Source organism: Cavia porcellus, unplaced genomic scaffold (assembly GCF_034190915.1).
Source record: "Cavia porcellus strain 051 isolate PalLab524CR breed Dunkin Hartley unplaced genomic scaffold, mCavPor4.1 scaffold_16, whole genome shotgun sequence".
In the NCBI taxonomy this organism is placed as follows: domain Eukaryota; kingdom Metazoa; phylum Chordata; class Mammalia; order Rodentia; family Caviidae; genus Cavia; species Cavia porcellus.
Window position 1 is genome coordinate 34,415,959 of NW_026947499.1, and position 20,919 is coordinate 34,436,877.

At 37.4% G+C, this 20,919-nt stretch overlaps 1 protein-coding gene and 1 non-coding gene across 3 annotated transcripts; one reads left to right on the forward strand and one right to left on the reverse strand.

Moving 5' to 3' along the window:
• Window positions 1-2,240: 2,240 nt before the first annotated feature.
• On the forward strand, window positions 2,241-5,323 carry LOC100713974 (olfactory receptor 1361-like). 2 transcript variants are annotated; one of them, XM_023560750.1, is made up of 2 exons: window positions 2,241-2,257; window positions 4,408-5,323. In XM_023560750.1, exons 1-2 carry the CDS (start codon window positions 2,241-2,243, stop codon window positions 5,321-5,323), a joined length of 933 nt encoding a protein of 310 aa, XP_023416518.1. The 2 variants fall into 2 exon arrangements, with proteins under 2 accessions (XP_023416518.1, XP_003477752.2); XM_003477704.2 differs by lacking the exon at window positions 2,241-2,257 and having other exon boundaries at window positions 4,385-5,323.
• Window positions 5,324-20,003: 14,680 nt separating this feature from the next.
• LOC111754022 (small nucleolar RNA SNORA2/SNORA34 family) lies at window positions 20,004-20,140 on the reverse strand. The gene has a single exon (XR_002788759.1). It is a non-coding gene; the product is annotated as a small nucleolar RNA SNORA2/SNORA34 family (small nucleolar RNA).
• Window positions 20,141-20,919: the final 779 nt, after the last annotated feature.

Here is a 20,919-nt window from a genome sequence, read left to right on the forward strand (position 1 = left end):
AGCCTATGCAGGGCCGCCCCTCCAGGTCACCTTCAGGCGCTGGGACCTGGGCTGTGCTAGCCTACTGGGTCTCAGCCAGCAGCTTCACATAGGCTAGGCACTGCTCACCAATCCCGCTTGAGAGGGGGATACGTGACTGAAGTCACTGCAGCACCCTGTTCCCGCAAGTCTGCCTGGTCCCAGAATGTCCTCTGTTGGAGTCTCCTAGACCGTGGAAGAGTCCCATTTTCTCTCACTCACCGCAGGTCAATGCACAGCTCCCTGTCCATCCTGCTTTCAACTCTGCTCACCGATTCCCGTTCTTAGAGCTTTCACGCGTCTCTCTCCCTGCTGAGCTGATGTAGATGCAGCAGTGGCAGCGGGAAACCCAAATCGCGGCTTCCAATGGCCCGGGCTCCAGCTTCCATACTGAGGCTTTTCTATTCCTGTTATAGCACCAGGATTGCATTCCCAGTTGGTTTCTCTCAGCCCAGTTCGTTCTTGGGTCAGCAGGGCATATCTCTTCTTGCTTATGATTCCTTACTCCGCACCATTCCTGAATTCTAAGCTGGGTCTTTCAGAGAGCCTCCGTAGCTGCTGCTATCTGTCCGCCATGTTCTCCAAAGTCTGTCAACCACATCTTTTTTATCCATTCCTCAGCTGATGGGTATTTGGGTTGTTTCCAAGATCTGGCTATTGCAAATTGTGCTGCTTTGAACATGGGTGCACATATATCACTGTGGTGTGATGTTTTTAATTCTTTTGGGAAAATACACAGAAGGGGAATAGCTAGGCTGAATGGGACCTGTAGCCCTCCTTTTTTGAGGCATCTCTATGCACTTTTTAATCTAAGTGATAGTTCAATAAACATGGCAAGTATAACAGAAACAACAAAATGATAGTTTATGACTTCTGGAGCTAGGTTGTAGAAGGTTTTATGTCTTCATTCTTGCTTTCTTGAATCACTTGCTGTGGAGGTGGGGCGTGAACTATCCCTTGTGAGAACAAATCCCTAACCCTATGGAGAGGTCCACGTAAGGCCCTGAGGTTGCCTGCCAAGAGAAATGTGAAGATGCCATCTTGGGAGCTTATTCTCCAGCTTCAAGCAAGTCTTAATATGACTGAGCCTCTGATGACAACTCAATTACAACCTCCTGAGACACCTTCATCCAGAACCATTCAGCTAAACCACCGTCAGATCCCTGAATCACAGCATCTATGTGAGACGAATGCTTAGTACTCAAAGTTTCTATGTTTTAGAATAATTTGTTATTTTGATAATAGATAATTGGCAGGCATGGTATCTCATACCTATAATCTTAGCACCCTGGAGGCTGAGTTCAGAGGAATTTAAGTCCAGCCTGGGCAACATAGTAAGACTGTCTCAAAAAAAAAAAAAAAAGATAAAACAAGAATTGAGGTTGGTGTCCATTGAATTATTGTTATTTATTTGTATATTGTCACCAGAAGCAGCTGACCTTGTGTAACAGTGGAATGCCCTTTTAAAGGCTCAGTTTTGGTATCATTTGAGGCTAGCCTATAGGTTTAGGGTATTGTTTACGTGCTATAGTGTGAGATCCATACCAGTGGAAATACATGCTAAAATTTCTTCCATCCAAATATTTATTGAGCTAGAAAAAAACGATAGGAAGAAAAAGCTCATAATACTTACAAAATTTTATTTCTCATCCTAGAAACACTGGGTTCTGCAAAGGCTTCTTGCTGACCAATTTCTGCTCTATTTGTTACTGGATAAACTGATCAAACAGGTGTTTCTAGGATTCTGATGTCACATGACTTTGACTACCAATAGAAAATAGTGTTGCTGCTCACAAAGATAGCAGAGAGAATTACAGACAGAGGACTCTGGACTTTCTGCTATGTCCAGTGATGGCAGTTAATGAAAACTGAGAACAGTGTTATACAGTAGGACTGTAAGGAAATTGAATGTCTGATATGAAAGTTTGGGGTTACTGTATCAGGTCAACTCCCAGTCCCCAACAACACAGAACAGTTGAGATACCAGTGACAGACAGAGGGAACATGAATGAGATTTTTTTGTACTGAGGACTGAACCCAGTGGCTTTACACTGAATTATATACCAGAGTCTTTTATTTTTTATTTTGAGCATGTCTTGCTAAGTTGCTGTGCTGCCAGGTTTGCCTCAAACTTTCAGTCTTGCTGCCTCAACCTTCAAATAGCTGGAATTACAGGCATGTGCTACCACAACTGGTATGAATTAGATCTTGGAAACCTACTGATGTCCACCAAGAGTTTGTGGTAAGACCAAGAGGAACTTTTCTGGCAGCAGCCTCCATTACAGCACAGAACAGTTTGTGCCATGATGTGGGTCACTGTGGCTGCTGTGTGCTTTTCTGGTTTTCTGATGTTGGTTCTCCAACAACTTTTTTTTTTAAAAAAAGATATCCTTTATCATTCCCATAAAACTTTTTTGTGGCCTGACTGACAAATACTTGACTTTTGTTATTTGCAAATAAAATTGTGAACAAAGCTAGATTCTAGTCAGTCATCAGAAAATGTCTTGAACCCTGAGCTGGGCAGCCAGCAGTCCTTTCTCTAGCTCATCTCTACTTTTCCCTGTATGAACACATTTTTTCTCTTATATACAGACTTTTGCTTCTTCATCTGTGAGTCACTCAGGAGAAAACTGCAAGCCTCTGGATTTACATGTATCAACCAAGACGTACTGAGAATGCTTTCCTAGCCTTCAGTTTGAGCTCCAGGTTTCTACTCCAATCACAAATTCCCAATGGGCCCGGGTGTGGTGAGACCTGTAATCCCAGAACTCTGGGAGAATGAGCCAGGGGAATCACAAATTCAAGCCCAGCCTGGGCAATTTAATGACTTAGTAAGAAAAATAAATAAAAGGGCTGGGGATGTGCCCTGATGCAAAGGTTCCAGTTTCCATCCCTTGTGCAACAAACAAACAAACACAGTGAAAAACACAACAAAAATGCACCCCTCATTGGGAAGGGAGCAATAGAGTATAAATTGGGTGACTAGAGTCCCCGCACTTTAGAGTTTATAGATTGTGGGGCCATCTGCAGAGAAAGGTGAGCCACCACAAGCTGGGAAGACATTCCAGAAGTCTACTCTAGGAGCGTGGAGTTCTTCAATCATGGCACACCCTGCACTCCTTAATATCTCTCCCTATCTAATTATAGAAAGATCACCCTTTACATCAGATGCTTTAAAGAACCAAGCTGAACTTGTACCGTTACCCTTTTCTCACTTTTCCCCTCCCAACTCCCATCTGCAAATGTGGTTCCGACTATGCAGTAAATGACAAGATACAAGAAACAAGGTGGAGTGGTTTACTCAGATAACATAAGGAGTAGTCCCAGTCTCTTGGCTAAGGAAAATAAGAAAAAAGATCTTTTAATAGTTGACTATCCGGGCCGAGGATTTAAGTGGCATAAGCGCCTGCCCTGCAAGCGTGCAGTCATGAGTTCTATCCCCGGTACCAAAAAAAAAAAAAAAAAAAAAAAGTTGGCTATCCAAGCCCATAAATGTAATCTGAGATCAGTAAGCCATGCAACTTTGAGGTCTAAGGATATATTAGCTGAGAGAAGTCTCTCATCAGATTGCAAGTTCTGACCCAGGAATTAGTTGATAAGCTTTGTGACCATTGTTGGTCCACAAGGATCAGGAAAAAGGTGAAATAATTACTTTGTGTTTGTAAACACAAAGCCTCTAATGAGGCTCTCGGGGATCTAGTCCCAGTGGCTATGGATGCTACTGTCAATAACTATCTGATTCCCCAAACATCCTTGTTGCGGAGAATGGTAAGGACGTGACTATCTGCTCTTCTCTGGCTCAGAACTTGTGTGTCTGAGACTTTCCAATCCTCAGAACAAAGAGAATTGACCAACAACTCCAATGCGAAGGGCACATTACAACACCAGCACTGGCCTCTCCAGGTCCTATCATATTGGAGATACCAATACTTTTTTACTAAGGGGGGTGTTCTCTGAGGAACCACCTTTGCTTATCCTTTGGACCCAGGGAGCAATAGCAAGGTTTGTGAATCCATCTGCCAGTACTTAAAATAAACACAGCAATAATCAGTTGTTTCTCTTGTCCCTGTGAGCTGCCAAAAAGTGGGAGAAAGCTTTTCAGAGATCAATATAACAAAGATCTACATAATTGCAGTGAAAGGCTGTGGGTGTTCCTATATGTTGTCTTAGCATCATGTCTTGTAAAAGCAAAAGAATGAGCCCAGTGGGACCATCATCATCCAGCACTGAGAGGTGACAGAAGACTTGCAACTCTAATGAAGGTTTGGCTAACATGGCCATGGCTAGAGAGTGACTTGTTCCATTTAAGTATGCAGTTTCTGCATTTCTGACCTCAACCTCTCTTCTTTGCAGCTGGACTTAGATTATGAGAAGCCTCAATCAGTCCAGCATCTCCGAGTTCCTCCTCCTGGGCCTCTCCAGGCAGCCCCATCAGCAGCAGCTCCTCTTCCTGTTCTTCCTCACCATGTACCTGGCCACTGTCCTGGGGAACCTGCTCATCATCCTGGCCATCAGTACTGACTCTCGCCTACACACCCCCATGTACTTCTTCCTCAGTAACCTGTCCTTCATGGACATCTGCTTCTCCTCCACCACTGTCCCCAAGGTGCTGGCCAATCATCTGCTTGGCAGCCAGACCATCTCCTTCTCTGGTTGCCTCATGCAAATTTATTTTCTCTGTGTGTTTGCTGAGATGGACAATTTCCTCCTGGCTGTGATGGCCTATGACCGCTTTGTTGCCATCTGCCACCCCTTACACTACACAGCAAAGATGACTCCTCAGCTCTGTGTTTTGCTGGTGGCTGTATCTTGGGTTGTCGCCAATCTGAATGCTTTGTTGCACACTTTGCTAATGGCTCGACTCTCATTCTGTGCAGACAATGTGATCCCCCACTTTTTCTGTGATGTGACCCCGCTCCTGAGACTCTCCTGCTCAGACACATATCTCAATGAAATGATGATTCTTTTTGAAGCAGGGCTGATAGTGATAGCCCCATTTATTTGTATTCTAGTGTCATATATGTTTATAGTTTGTGCTGTCCTGAGGATCTCATCAAGGAGAAGAAGATGGAAAGCTTTCTCCACTTGTGGCTCCCACCTGGCTGTAGTTTTTCTCTTTTATGGCACCATCATATCTCTATATTTCAACCCCATATCCTCTCACTCAGCTGAGAAAGATACTGCAGTTGCCATGATGTACACAGTGGTGACTCCCATGCTAAATCCTTTCATCTACAGCCTAAGGAACAAGGATATGAAAGGGGCTCTTGGAAAAGTCATTACCATAAAATTTTTATCTATTTAATAGTGATTTAGGCTAGCAAAACCATGGAAGATAAAACTAATTCTCCAGAAAATCCTTTTGGTTTTTTCTACCACGTGAAAATTAGCATTTATCTTTTGTAAAAAGAAATGTCTAGTATCTGTCCTGGGAGAGTAAAATCCTTCACATGGACTCTTTAGGTTAAGGGTGCAAAGAGCCCCTTTGATCAAACTACTGTTCTAATTATCAGTATCCTTCTGCAAAAACCCACTGGAAACATAACTGTTGCTGAAAGTGTTGGGTTCATTACTCATTACAACAAAGGAAAATGTGCACCTTTGCGAAATAGTGAAGACTCTCACTAAAAGTGTGCTTAAGGATTTATTGTAAGCCCTGGGTTTTGTGTGACATGATGTTGGAGAGGTAGTGAGTCTTGTTCTCGGTGGGATACTTTTGAATATGTTAATGTATCTCATCTGGAAGGAAGGAAGAATGGACCGAAGCTAGAGCTGTGATTGGCAAAGAAGTTAAGCTACACATATCAGCCATTGTAGGGGGTACTTGGCCACGTTTGTGGCTAAGACAGTATTTGTGTTCCTTGGTGACTACAGATTGGTCTTAATTTGTCTTGCTGTATCACAGTCACGGTGACTTTATTTGATGTTGATGTTCTGTGGAATTCTGTGTGCCCCTTGGAAGATCACCAAGACTGGTAGCTGTGAGGGCCAGGCCGACTATCCCAGATGTTTGAGTTGTTTACTTTTTCTCACAGAGACTTAGATCTAAGTACATCCAGTGGGAAGTCAGACTGGTAATGAGGCAAGAGAGGAAGTGTTTGTTTTGAGCTTTAGGAAATTCTAATTCTTCTAGTCATTTTACCTAATTTCTTTTATCTTCCTGTCTAGCCTTACATTGCAGTAGAAATACGGGTAAGTTAAATAAGAAACAAACGTCTTCCACAATGTCAGTGTCTGGCCATGTCAATCAATTGTGCCTTTTAAATACCTTTTTTCATTTTCTATTCCATTCATATCAATATATGCAGTTTTTTTACTTAGCTAGTGATTTATATTCCGCTTTTGAACTTTTATTTTATAATAAAGCTTTTCCAAGTTACTACATACTTTCTACAATTTTATTTTAACATCCTTATATATTTCTACTTACTAGTGATTTTTTTTCTGAATCAACATAAAGGAAATTTACTGTTTATAAATATGCTTTAAAGCATCTTTTGAAATTACCATGGTGAATAAAAAGTTGGCACATATATGAACTGATTTTTTCTTGTCTTTGACTTGTCAGCGTTTTTACTATGATGTAGCTATTTGTGGGTTTCATTGTGGTTATATTACTTGAAGTTGATTATTTTAAAATACAACCTGGATATATGGGTTGTAGCTTTTAAAAATAAATTTGAGCCAGTTTAAACCATAGTTTATTCAAATACGTCTGTCTCTCTCCCTTCCTTGCTTTCCTTTTAATATTTTATTACATATATTGGGTGCACTTAATACTGCCCACATTTCTTTAAGTCTCTTTATTTCTCTTTATTGTATTTTCCCCTCTCTTCTTCTATTTGCCTAAACTCTATCACTGCACCTTCAATCTTGCTGATTCTTTCACCAGTTCAAGAGTGCTGAATCTCTAATAATGAACTTTTCATTTGTTGACTTTTCCAACTCCAGAATTTCCATTTAGCTTCTTTCTTTCTTTCTTTCTTTCTTTCTTTCTTTCTTTCTTTCTTTCTTTCTTTCTTTCTTTCTTTCTTTCCCCAGTACATGTTTGCAGTACATAATTATTATCACACTTACCATGAGGATTGGTAGATGTGCATAACCCCCCTTAATTCTAACTCTTTCATCCTTCCGTGCTCCTTCCAATTCTTGGTCTGCTTCCTATTTCATTTTTCTTACAATTCTTTCTTCTTCATTCCTTTCCTTCTCCTTTCTCCCCTTCCCTTCATCTCTTGTTCTTCCATCCATTTGAAAAAGATATCTCTATTCCTATTTATCTTTTATTTTACTTCCACTCTCTATATTTGGGTTTCTCATATAAGAGAAACCATGCAATATTCTGCATCTGACTTATTTCATTTCATATTACGGCGTTAAGGTGCATCCAGTTATCTATCAACGTCTCAAGTTTATCTTTCTTTATGGCAGAATAGAACTAAATTGTGTATAAATTCACTTATTCTTTACTTTTTATCTCTTGATGGCCATATAGGCCATTTCCAAGATTTAGCTATTATTTTTTTTTGTCTTTTTCTTTTTTATCTGTACCAGAACTCACGACTGCCTGCTTGTAAGGCAGGCTTTTATGCCGCTGAGCTAAATCCCCAGCCCCAATTTAGCTATTATTAATAATGTTATAAACATGGGTATGCATGTATCACTGTAACATCATAACTTTAACTCTCTCAGAAAGATACCCAGAAGGAGAATAACTGGGTCAAATAGAATTTCTATTTTTAGTTTTTTAAGGAATCTCTATAGTGCGTGTACTAGTTTACATTCCCATCCCCAGTAAGGAAGTTTCTATTTTCCCTCAGGCTTGCCGGAATTTGTTGTTATTATTTTCTTAATGATGAACATTCTCTCTGGAGTAAGATGCTATCTCGATGTTGTTTTAATTTGCATTTCTCTACTGGCTAGTGGTGCTGAAATGTTTTCATGTCTGGGCCACTAGTATGTACTTGTTCTAAGAAGTGACTTTCATTTTAGTTGCCCATATTTTGATTGGCTCTTTTGGTTTTTGGTTGGAGGTCTAATTTTTTTGAGTCCTCTATATATTCTAGATATTAATCTGTCCAATAAATAGCTGGCAAATTTTTCCCATTCTCTTCATTCTGTCAGTTGTTTCTTTTGTTGTGCAGAATCTTTTTAACTTGGTATGATCCCATGTGTTGATTCTGGGTATTATTTGTTGTGCCTTTGGGATTCTGTTCAGACAGTCCTTGCCTATGCCCGTGTCTTCAAGAGTTTTACTTATTTTTATTGCCCAACACATTTTCTTCTCAGTTTGGTGTGGTAGTGTCTTCCTCCTTTCATTATTTAATCAGCTATCTTTTATTTCTGTGAACATTTCATAATGGCTACTTTCAAATATTGTTGTTATGTCTGACATCTGATCCTTCTCAGGCTGTTTCTTACTAGCTATTCTGCTTCTGATATGTAGGTCACAATTTCCTGTTTCTTTAGGAGCCTTCCATTTTTATTTTGTTGTAAAATGGAGATTTTAGAAAATATAGCCTCTCTGGGTACTGGTTCCCTTCCCTATGGAATTTGCTCTTCTTATTTGCTTATTTATTCAGTGATGACTGGATTATTTTAGTGATGTCCTTTCCTCCAACTTTCACAAGAACAATGTTGACGTTGTCTGACGTTGTTCCTCTTGGAAGTGTACTTAGGGCACGCCCATAACCACCCTGGGATGAACTTGAGCTTGGAAGGGCTCTTTTATACTCTTTTCCTGAGTGTAACACATTAGCTGTTAAACTCTAGTAACTGATTGTCCTAATGTTTTGATAGAGCATAAATTCTTCTTCTGAAGATTCTAACCAAATTGTAACTCTTTAAAAGGAACTATTTATGAGGCCCTTGTTTGATGTGTATTCTGGTCCTGAGGAGGGCTCCTCCCAGCTGTCTCACTTGCCAACTGGCAAAATAGTTAGCTTGCACTACATGATGTTAAATAGAGGCAAGACCCTCTTCTCAATTGTCTTTCAGCTCAACTTTCACTGTTCTTAAGAGTGCCCTTAGATATAAACTGTGTTCACACAATATTGCAAATTAAGCATCTTTTTTGCTTTTTTTTTAAAAATTGAGGCAGGATCTCACTATGTCCTTCAGGCTGTCGTTGAACTCACTATGATGTAGTCCAGGATGCCCTTGAGTTTATGGCAATCCTCCTGCCTTGACCTCAGAGTGCTGGGATTACAGGTGTGTGCCACCATGCCTGGCTAAGTCAGTTTCTTTGGAAAGAGACCAGGAGCTGTTTATGGCCTGCTTCTCCCAAGTAAAATCCGTGAGCCAGTGCTCTGGAATTGAGGGTGGAAAACAATGACAAAATTCTGAAGGACATTCGCTCCAGGTGCTACAATCATGGTGGGTGGATAAATGGGTTGGGGGCACAGAAATCTGAGGCCCTCCTACTTTGCTCTCCTTGCATGGCACCATACTCCTACAAGAAGTGTAGCTCTGGGGCTGGGCAGTGTTCTCAGCATGCCATGTTCAGATGTGAGCTAGGCACTACTTCTCGACTGCACTCACTTAGCACTTAAACTTGGAAACTGGAAATTGAAGTAGTATGAACAATGTTAAAATGCTCTAGCTTGGGGCTAGTGGAGGGGAACCCTGTGTTTCTGGCTGCAAAAGTCCAGAACTGAGTTCTGCCTCACTGAACTGGGAGAACAGGAGAGGGCTGGAGTGGTCTTGGTTCAGATATCATTGTCTCTCATCTGTCTCCCTGAGTGCTCATAGATTTTCTTGAAGATTTTTTTAATCTGCTGTTCACTCTTAGGATTATTTCCAGGGGCTTTGGGAGACTTGTACTGGGGAGTGGGTCAGCAGAGATATGTACACTATTAGGCTGGAGTCAGTTTTCCATTTAGTCTGATCTTTTATAAATATAGTACAGTACTATGTTAATAAACAACCTAAGTCTCCATAGTCATTCTTTAATATTTCTGGGGTTAAATTTCTAAAAGTAGACACTCTGGATGATAGTTGATACTGTAATACCTATTTAACAATTATCTTTCAAAGACTTTTTTAGTCCCAAGAATTAAACTCAAGATCTCATACTTCCCAGAAAGGCACTGTGCCATTGAGCTATATCCTCAGCCCTTTTCAGATAGTTTTGGTCAAACTTTTTTCTAGCAGGGAATGAGTCTGCCATCTTATCATATCCTCATTAGTCCTAGGTATTTTAATTTTTCTAAAATTTTGCCAGCTTATAAACTGTCCATTCCTCCAATCTCCACTGTACTGAATTTTTAATTAAAAATCTTTACTGTGGAAAGTTTCAAATACACACAAGCAAAATCAGTGAACCTAGACATGAACACATCATCTATATATTCAATCATTTGTTTTATCTACATACTTAATCATTTTTTGGTAGTGCTGGGGATTGAGCTGAGTGTTCTATCACTGAGCTAGATCTTTATTCCAGGACTCTTTAGTTTTAAACTTATACCCCAAAATACAAAAGTTGCACATATTATTTGAGTATCATACACAATAATGTTTCATACATATGTACTGTATATGATCTCTTCACAAATGTATCTTTGAGGCAAAACTTTTTTTATGATGAAAAAGGTATGTATTTAAAATTAGATTCAGTTTGGATGACCCCAGTTTAACTGGCAACATCGGAAGCATCATAATCAGGAGCCAGTTGAACATATTGCCTTCTTCTTTCCATCAGGCCTGATAAGGGTGTTGAACTCTGTTACGAGGTTGTCATGGAGCTTCTTCATAGCTTGTTTGATCTGGTGCTTGTTGGCTTTGATATCCACAATGAACACAGATGAGCTGTTGATCCATGGTGCACTCCGTGGTCAAGGGGAACATGATGATGGCATAGTGGTCAAGCTGGTTTCTCCTCAGGGTGCTCTTCCAAGGTTGCCCCTAGTGCTGTAGTGTCTCGGGACAGCAGAAGGTAGGTGACCTGTGGACCTTCTTTTTTTTTATTTTTTAAATTTTTTTGTCTTTTTCCTTTTTATTGGTACTGGGGATTGAACTCACGACTGCCTGCTTGCAAGGCAGGCACTTATGCCGCTGAGCTAAATCCCCAGCTCCTCTTTTAGCTTTTTGAAATGAACAGTGTATAATTATTTATAGTCACTATACTGTGCAATAATATCGTGGAGCTTCTTGCTCCTGTTAAACCGCATCTCAGTGTCCATTGATAGCCTTCCCTACCTGTCCTACACTTCTACCAACCTCTAGTAACATCATTCTATTTGCAAATTCTATTGAGATTGACTTTTTAAGACTTCTTATGTGAGTGAGATCATGCAGTACTTGTTTTTCTGTGCTTGACTTATTTCATTTAACATAATTATCTCCAGTTTCATCCATGTAAATAATAGGATTTCATTCTTTTTATGGCAGAGTAATATGTCCATTATGGATATGTATCACATTTTCTTTATCCATGTATTAGTTAATGGACAATGAAGTTTGTCTTCATTTTTTGGCCATTATGGATAGTGCTACAGTGAACATGGGAGTAGAGCTGTCTGTTTGGCATTCTAATTTCGTTTTCTTTGGATATATACATCGTGGTGGAATTGCTGGATCACATGGTGGTTCTATTTTTAATTTTTGAGAAGCCTCTATACTGTTTTCTGTAATAGCTATACTAATTTACATTCCCACCAACAATGGTTCCCTTTCCTCCAAATCCAAATCCTCACTAGCACTTGTTTTTATTTTTATTAGTACATGTTTGAAATAAGCACGTGTTATCTATGTTGTTTGTGGTACTGGGAATTGAACTCAGGACCTTCACACCAGCCATTTTTTATTTTATTTTTGAAACAAGAGTTCACTAGATTGCCTAGGCTGGTCTTTCTGTGCCAGACTCCTACCTGGCTGGGCTTATAGGTATGTGCCACAACAGTTGGCTATCTTGAATCTTTTTTAATATTAGCTGTTTTTATTAGGATGAGATGATTTTTCACTGTTTTAGGTTTCTATTTCATTAATCAGTGATGTTGATCACTTTTTCATGTACTTGTTGGTCACTTGTATGTCTTCTTCTAATGTCTATTTAGATCTATTGCTTATTGAAATTGTACTTTTTTGTTATTGAACTTTTGGAGTTTAAAAAACATATTTTGGATATAAACCCCTTGTCAGATGTTGTTATTTAAATCTGAACGTTCCACCAGAAGTCTCCTGTGTTCAGAGGTGAGGCTTTTGGGGCATTACATTCATCAATGAATTGATTCATTGATGAGTTCATAGCTGAATACACACTAGGAGATGAAATTTAGTGGGAATAGGTGGGTAACTGGGGGTATGACCTGGAAAGATATGTTTTTGCCCCTGGCTCTCGCTCTCTCTCTCTCTCTCTCTCTCTCTCTCTCTCTCTCTCTCTCTCTTTCTCTATGTCGCTTCCTGGCTTCCAGCTTTCCTCTTTCATGCTCTTCGATCATGCCATTTCTGCCTTGAAACCAGCCCACAATGTATGGACTGAACTCTTAAAATCATGAGCTGAAATGAACCTTTCTTCCTTTAAGTTGGAAGAATCGGGTATTTTGTCCCAGAGTTGGAAAAGCTATTATAGATGTACACATTATATGAGGCTTTAGGTTATTTGTATACTCTTGAGTATTTCCACAGCTACACAGAGGCTTTCAGTTTTATATAATTCCATTTGTCTATTTTTGCATTCATTTCTTGTACTTTGAGGGTCTTGTCCAAAAAGTCCTTGCCTGTTCTAGAATTTTGAAGCATTTGCCTACTATTTTTAGAATTCTAGTAGTTTCAAGTCTTATGTTTAAATATGCATGTATTTTGAGTTGATCTTTGTAATTGGTGAGAAATAGAGATCTAGCTTCATTCTTATGCATATGGATACCCAATTTTCTGAATATCATTTATTGAAAAACCTGTCTTTTCTTCAATTTTTTTATTTTTTAGCACCTTTGTTGAAAATCAAGTGGCTGTAGATATACGGGTTTATTTTTACTCTCCCTATTCTGTTTTATTGGTCCATGTGTCTTTTTTTACTGCTATTTTGGTTACTACAATTTTGTGTATATAGTTTGAAGTAAAGTAGCATAATGTGTACTTCTTTCTTCTTTTTGTTCACAGTGGCTCTGGTATTTGTTTTGTGTGTGTGTCTGTATAAATTTTAGATTTTTCTATGAGTTTGATTAAGAATGCCATTGTTATTTTAATAAGGGTAATTTGGACACTTTAAAATACTGATTTTCCCAATCCATAAACATGGAATATCTTTCTGCTTTTTTGTGTTCTATTTCTTTCATCAATGCTTTTTAATTTTTTATTATAAAGATTTATTTCACCATTTTGGTTACATTTATCCCTATTTTATTTTAAAGCTATCATAAATGGTATTACTTATAGCAATGCTACTGATTTTTGTGTTATGATTTTGTACTCTGAAGTTTTGCTGAATTTATTAGTTCTAACTGATTTTTTTCTTGGTGGAATCCTGGGGCTTTCTATATATATAGTATATAAAGTCACAGGGCTGGGGGTGATGGCACATGCCTATAATCCCAGCACCCAGGGGTCTGAGGCAGGAAGATCATCTTGAGTTTGAGGTCAACCTGCACTAATAGTTCAAGGGCAGCCTAAACTACATAGCACAATCTTGCCTCAAAAATAACAAAACCACACCACTTGCAAACAGTGACAATTTGACTTCTCTCAGTACTTTTTAAAATAACTAGATACCATTACTGTGCCTTAGAAAATTTATAGTAATTTCATTTATTCAAATATATTTATTACATGAAAGCTCCTTTTTTTCAGGGTTTTGGACAAAGGTTCAAAGACTATACCTTTGATTGACTGTTATATCCCTTAACTATCATTTAAATTTTCATTTAACTACAAAACCCCCTTCCATATATTTATCCTTGCTGAACATTTGTGGAAAAATTGAGCTGTTTTTTAGTCTGGATTTTGACAAATTCACCTCCATTATTCCATTTAAAATCTCCTTCTGTCCCCTCTATTTCCTTTAAATGGGATTTACACGTAGAGCAGTTAATGACAAACCTTTTTTTTTTAAATTTTATTTAAGGAGAAAAAGAAAAAAAAGCAGAAAAAAGGGTACAAGTTATACACAATTTCAGAAAAAAATAAACAGTAGGAAATCATTAGTTAATGGATTACATATTGTCATCTTAGAAATATTTGTTCAAGTTACAAAATTAAAGCTTATATAGTGGACATTCAAACCGTGAGACCAAACAGTTCTGTTCAATGATCCAACAAAACTCAGTAATATCATTGTCTATCTTATACACTTAAATATACATGCAGTTATATCGTTTAGAGCACTTTCTTTTCCTCTCTTTTGTACAATGACTATTACACATTTTGGGTTTTATTGCTCCCACAGTTTTTATTACTTTTTTTGGAAGAGAGTAAAACCAAATGTGACATAACAGAACAGAGTCGGTCAAATCAAAAGGGTGGACATAATAGATAATGTAAAAACAATAATACAAGGTGATCAACAATGGTTACCATAATGCCTCCTGCTATCTCTAATAGAATTGCCTATATCATCAGTTATAATAAAATTGAACAAAACAGTAAAGAACAAAACCAACAAAACCAAAACATTGGAGACATTACAGGTCTTCAAAAGTAGATAATAGTCAACCAGAATGGGCGTCATAATGAATCCCACTATCTACACAGCTGTTGCCTATACTTTCAAACCTGGTACTGTGAAGCAAAACAGAATAGAGGAACATCAGTCAAAACAAGATGTTGAGAGCAATACAGGGCTTCAAATCAAGTTAATAGTAAATCAAAGTGGGTTACTATAATATATCCTGCTATTTTTAAATTTATTTTTCCCTTAATTAAAAGGATAAAATAAAAAAGTAAATAATAAAATGGAGATGAAAGAGGGCATAACAACAAAACAGCGCAGAAAAAAACATAACCATTTAAGCAAAATAGTGTTTTACCACAAGATAATCCCAACATAAAAGTAGTTACCATATTGTCTCTTTCCTTGAAATCTTTGAGTATAACTTTGTATACTGTAGCATCAAATATATCAAAACAATGTAAAACCATTCAAGAGAATGACAGTATTACAGGGTATTTAGAATCAACTAACAGAAAATGAACAATGGTTTCTGTATAATCTCCTTGTCTATAAAAGGTTTTGCTTATACTATCATATATAATAAAATCCAATAAGATACAACCTGTTTAGACCAATGGAGACAGAAGAACAAAAGCTTGATGAGACTTCAAAACAAGATGATACTAAATCAGTATTACCTATTAAGACGTCATTTTCTCCAAAATAGCTGTTCCTATCATCCAATCTTCTCTGCCTCGTTTCTGTTGAGCTCTTTTCCTGTCATTAGTTGTCAGTTTGTCTTCTTCATTTTGTTTTCTGCTCCATTCATTGTGGCCTCTCTGCCACTATTTCTGGATTCTTCATATTTTTCTTTTTTAGAATATCCTGCAGTATTCTCTGTAGAGTTGAATTGGTGGTTGCATATTCCCCTAGCTCCTCTTTATCCTGGAAGCACCTTGTTTTTCCATCAATATCCCGGGATAGTTGTGCAGGATATATCAATCTTGGCTGGAGGTTATTATCTTACAAAGCTTGAATTATTTCCCCCCACCCTCTTCGTGATTTGGTGGTTTGTGCGTAGAAGTCTGCTGTAATTCTGATGTGTGTTCCCTTGTAAGTGATCTGTTTCTTGTCTCTGACAGCTTTTAATATTCTTTTCTTATATTGGATTTCTGGTATTTTGATGATTATATGTCTGGGTGTTGCTCTGTTTGGGTTGTAGGTGGCTGGGGTCCTGAATGCTTCATACAACTGAGTATCTTTACCTTTTGCTAAATTAGGAAAATTCTCCTGGATTATTTCTGTGAGTAGCTTTTGTAGTTCATTTGTTTGTGTCCCTACTTCTTCTTTTATGTTCTTAATTCTTAAGTTATAGATCCTCTTATCATCTTCTAGTCTTTGTATTATTGCTGTTTGTTTCTTTGTTATTTTTAAGAAGTTTTTCATTTCATGCTCCCATATTACAAATCTGGCCTCCAGTTCAGATAATCTGTCCTTAGTTTCTTTTAAGTTGTTAAGCCAGTTTTTGATAGAGTTTTTAGTTTCCTGGTAATCTCTTTGAACCTGCATCACGTATTCTATGTTTTCTCTATTTTCTCCATCAAACAATTCTCCCCTCTTTTTCTGTTCTTCCATTCCACCATCTGTTTTTTCTTGGGTGGTGCTTAGCATTTCTCTAGTAGTGACAAACCTATGGCACACATGCTGCAGCAGGCTATTTGTATCACTGAAAGCTCTTCTATTCTTTCAAAGAACAAATGCTTTGATTCATTTGTGTTCCTTTGTGTTATTTTTTAGTCTTGATTCCTTTAATTTCTGTTGTGATCACTTTTAAATTTAAAGAAAAATTTATTGAGGATCTGAAAAATAATACCTAAAAGACTGGCTTTTCCAGAAAATTGCAGCTACACAATGCATTGTGTCTATCATGTTAAAACTTGTGTTAGACACATGAACCATGAAACAATTCATCATTCTTCAACAATCTGAGCAATGATTAAGTGCCTAAGGAAGAACACAGACTTGCAAATCATGGTCTCTTTAACAGCACAAATGGATGAGTGTTTTCAGTTATATATAATCAATTATAATATATAATCAATTGGCTCTTTGGTTCGAGGAATCAGAGCATTTTGTCATATAGCATTAACACATGTTATAAAAGTGTGTAATAGCAAAGGACTAGAACCACCAGCATTCAAAAGCAGCTTTGTCAACTAGGCAATAAAACATTTTATACCACGTCTCTCTGTGGTCCTTGATTGAATATACTGGTAGCAACTTTGAAAAAAGATATTAAAAAAAGAGCTTTTATTTTCAGTGCTTAAAATCAAAGAAAACAAGAATTAACTCTGTTATACACTAACACCTTCAAAATACGTTTTTTTGTGCAAAAGGACTAAGAACAAAAAATGCATCGACAGAGATCAAAACACAGGTGAGAGTGCCTCTCACATTGCTTTCCAGGGGTACTCAGGAGGGGTCACTTCGTAATCATTGGCACTAAACAAAGTTGCTGAGCTTTTTTCTTTTCCAATCAGATTTTATTTGTACATTTTATATATACATAAGGATCACATTCATCATAGAGAATTTGTACCTGTACATGATATATGACTCATTTCTTCTTTTCCCCACTCTCCTATCTGTCCTTCTACCCCTCCTCCTCTCCTTATTTACATCAGCTTGGTTTCTATTTTTTCTTTCTTTTCTCATTTAAAAAAATTTTCCTTTCTATCACCCCTGCCCTTATTCCCTTTCACATTTGAACATTTTCTTCCTATTTGAAAATACCTACTATACATTTTGGTTCTTAATTATACTTTTGGTTTCTCACACCAGACAAACAATGTGGTATTTATAAATGTATGTCTGATTTATTTCACTTAAGGGTATGGTCTCAAGATGCATTGATTTACCTAGAAATGTCTCAAGCTTATCATTCGTTATGGCAGAATAGTACTCCATTGTATAAAAAAACCACACATCTTTATGCATTCACCAGTTGATGGGCATTTGGAGTGTTTCCAAGATTTAGTTATTACAAACTGTTTGCTATAAATATGAGTGAACATGTATTGCTGTGGTATGGTGCTTTTAATTCTCCCAGGAAGATACCAAGAAGGCTTATACCTAGGTCAAGTGAAACCTCCAATCCTAGTTTTTTGAGGAATGTCTACACTACACTGATTTCCACAGTGGTTGCACAGTCCACTGTCCTACCAACAGAAGAAAAGTGTTCCTTTTCACCACAGACCTGCCAGCAATTGTTATTGGTTGATTTCTTGGTACTAGCCATTTTTTCTGGGGTGAGATGGAGTCTCAGTGTTTTTGATTGTTTTTTGCACTAGGATCTTGCACTTGCTGGGCAGGTACTTGTGCCACTATATCCCCCGCCCTCTCATTTAATTTGTATCTCTCAAATAACCAGTGATGTGGGACATTTTAAAATATATTTATTTGCTGTTTGCACTTCTTCATCTGAGAAGTGTGTATTCATCTCAGACATCCATTTTTCAATTGGGTCTTCAATTTGGGGGTTCTGAATTTTTTAGTTATTTATGTATTCTATATAGTAATCCTTTTTTTGAGGAACAACTGTAAACAGCTTTCTTCACTCGTTGGTGGTTTCTCTTCCTATACAAAAGCTTTTAAATAAGATATCCAAGTTGCTGATTCTGTGGGGTAGTTTTAGGTGATTAGGATTTGTTCATAAAGTCTTTACCTACACTGATGCTATTATAAAAGGTATTGTTTCCCTAACTTCTGTTTCAGTAACTTTACTGTTGGTATACAGGAACGTTACTGACTTTTAAATGTTGACTTTATATCTTGCTACCCTACTGAATTTAGTTATTAATTCTAGGAGTCTTTCAGTGAAGTTTTTGAGGTCTCCTATGTAGAGAATCATTTCATGTCATGTCAAATTATCATGTGAATGATAATTTAACTTCTTTTCTTTGTATCCATATCCCTTTTATTTCTTTGTCTTACCTAATTGCTCTCACTACTATTTTGAAAACCATATTAAATAGGAGTGGTAATAACAGACATACTTGTCTTGTTCCTGATTTTAGAAGGAAGTCTTCAGCTTCTCTCCATTTAATGATGTTGGCTATGGGGTTTGTCATAGGTTTTTTAAAAATCAGATCAAGATAAAGACATTCTATATCTATTTGCTTCTGTGTTTTATCATGAATGGATGCTGGATTTTGTTAAATGCTTTTTCTGTGTCTACTGAGATAATCATGTAATTTTTATCCTTCTGTTTATGTGGTATATTGATTTACATATGTTGAACCATCCTTGGATCCCTGGAATGAATTCTACTTTGTCATGGTATATAATATTCCTAATGATTTGCTGCATTCTGTTTGCCCATACCTTATGGAGGATTTTGTATTTATGTTCATTAGGGAGATTGAGCTATAGTTCTCTTAGTGGGGTCCTTCTCTGGTTTTGGGTAATGCTTGCTTCCAGGAATGAATTTGAGGCTATTACTTCTCTTTTAGTTTCATTAAAGAGTTTGAGAAGTGGTCTATTGATCTTTTCTAAATTTCTTGTAGAATTCAGCAGTGAATAAGTCAGAGCCTGAGCTTCTCTCAGGTTGGTAGGTTTTTAAATTACATCTTCAAATCCATTGATTTACATTGGTTTATTCCTAAATAATTTTATATCTTCTTGATTCAGCTTTGGCAATTAATAGGTATCTAAGAATCTGTACATTTCTTCTGCATTTTCCATTTTATTAGAACACAATTTCTCAAAATAGTATAGATGATCTAGATTCCTACAGTATCTGTTGTGATTGCACCCTTTTCATTCTTAATTGCATAGATTTGAGTCTTTTTAAAAATTTTTTTATAAAGTTGGCTAAGGGTTTGTCAGTTTTATCTTTAAAAAAATTTTTTTTATTTTAAAGGGGGTAAAATTAAACACAACAAAACAGAACAAAATAGGACATAAAAAAGCAATGTAAGAGATATACATTTCAAAGCTAGACGATCTGAGATCTTCACTATCTATCCTGTTGTCTTTTGTTTTCTTCCGAATAGTTATCCATGTCTTCACATACAGAGAATTCATACAAAACAACATAGTATAAAACTGATCTGAACAGAATGAGAAAGGTGTTTTAAGACTTCAAAACCAGACAATAGGGAAGTCACTAATGGCTGTTGTAGAGTTTCTTGTTCTCTTCAAAATAGCTGTCCATACTTTCATGTATATTGAAGTTCAACAAAACAAAACAGGCAGGGGGAGGGGTTGCTTGGTTTCCTGGCGCTCCAGGTCCCAGCATGGCACAGTCCCAAGTCCCAGTAAATGCGGTGGCTTGCGTCCTGGGCTACAGCAGCCTGCCACACTCACAGCTCCTCATGGGGAGGGGAGAGGGGTTGCTTCAAGCTGTTTCTTTCTAATGAATTGACCATTTCACTGCCAAAGTTCTGAAATAGCCAACAGATAATATAAAGACATCTCTTTAGGCTCCTGCTTGAAACCAACAACGTCAGGAAGCTGCCAGCCTTGATTCAGAGATAGCAATTTTATCTTTGAAAGAACCAACTCTTCAATTAGTTAGTTCTTTGCATTGTTGTCTTAGTCTCCATTGCATTAACTGCTGCTCTGATTGTTATAATTTTCTCCCTCATATGAGTTTTGGGCTTGATCTGTTCTTTTCCTACAAGCTTCAGGAACATTAAATTGTTTCTTTGAGCTTGCTCTATTTTCCTGATACTGGTATTCATTGCTATAAACTTTCCTCATAAGACTGCTTTCATTGAGTCCTATAAGTTTTGGTATGTTGTATCAGCATTATCATTTAACTGTAGAAATTATCTAACTTCTTCTTTAATTTCATCTGTGATCCATTAGTTGGTTCAGGAGGGTGTCCCATGTACGGCTGATAAAAATCTGTATTCTGGTGTTGTGGGGGTAGAAAACTCTGTAGATATCTACTAAGTCCATTTGTTCAAAGGTTTGGTTCAGTTTTAATACTTCATTGTTGATTTTTTGACTAGATGATCTGTCTTTTTGTGACAGTGGGATATTGAGATCCCCAAGTACAACTGTATTAGTGCTTATTTGATTTTTCATGTGTGTTAATATTTGTTTTATATAGTTGGTTGCATTGGTATTTGTAGCATATATATTTATGATTGTTATCTCTTCTTTTTGGATTGTTCCTTTTACAAGGATGTAGTGACCTTTCTTGTCTCTCTTAACCAGTCTTGGTTTGAAATATACTTTGTCTGCATACAGAATAGCTTCTCCTGCTTTTTTTCTGGTTCCTGTCACATAGAGTATTGTTTTCTATCCTT

Excerpts from the sequence above, each read along its gene's own strand:
- LOC100713974 (XM_003477704.2), top strand. The coding sequence starts at position 4,385 with ATGAGAAGCCTCAATCAGTCCAGCATCTCCGAGTTCCTCCTCCTGGGC.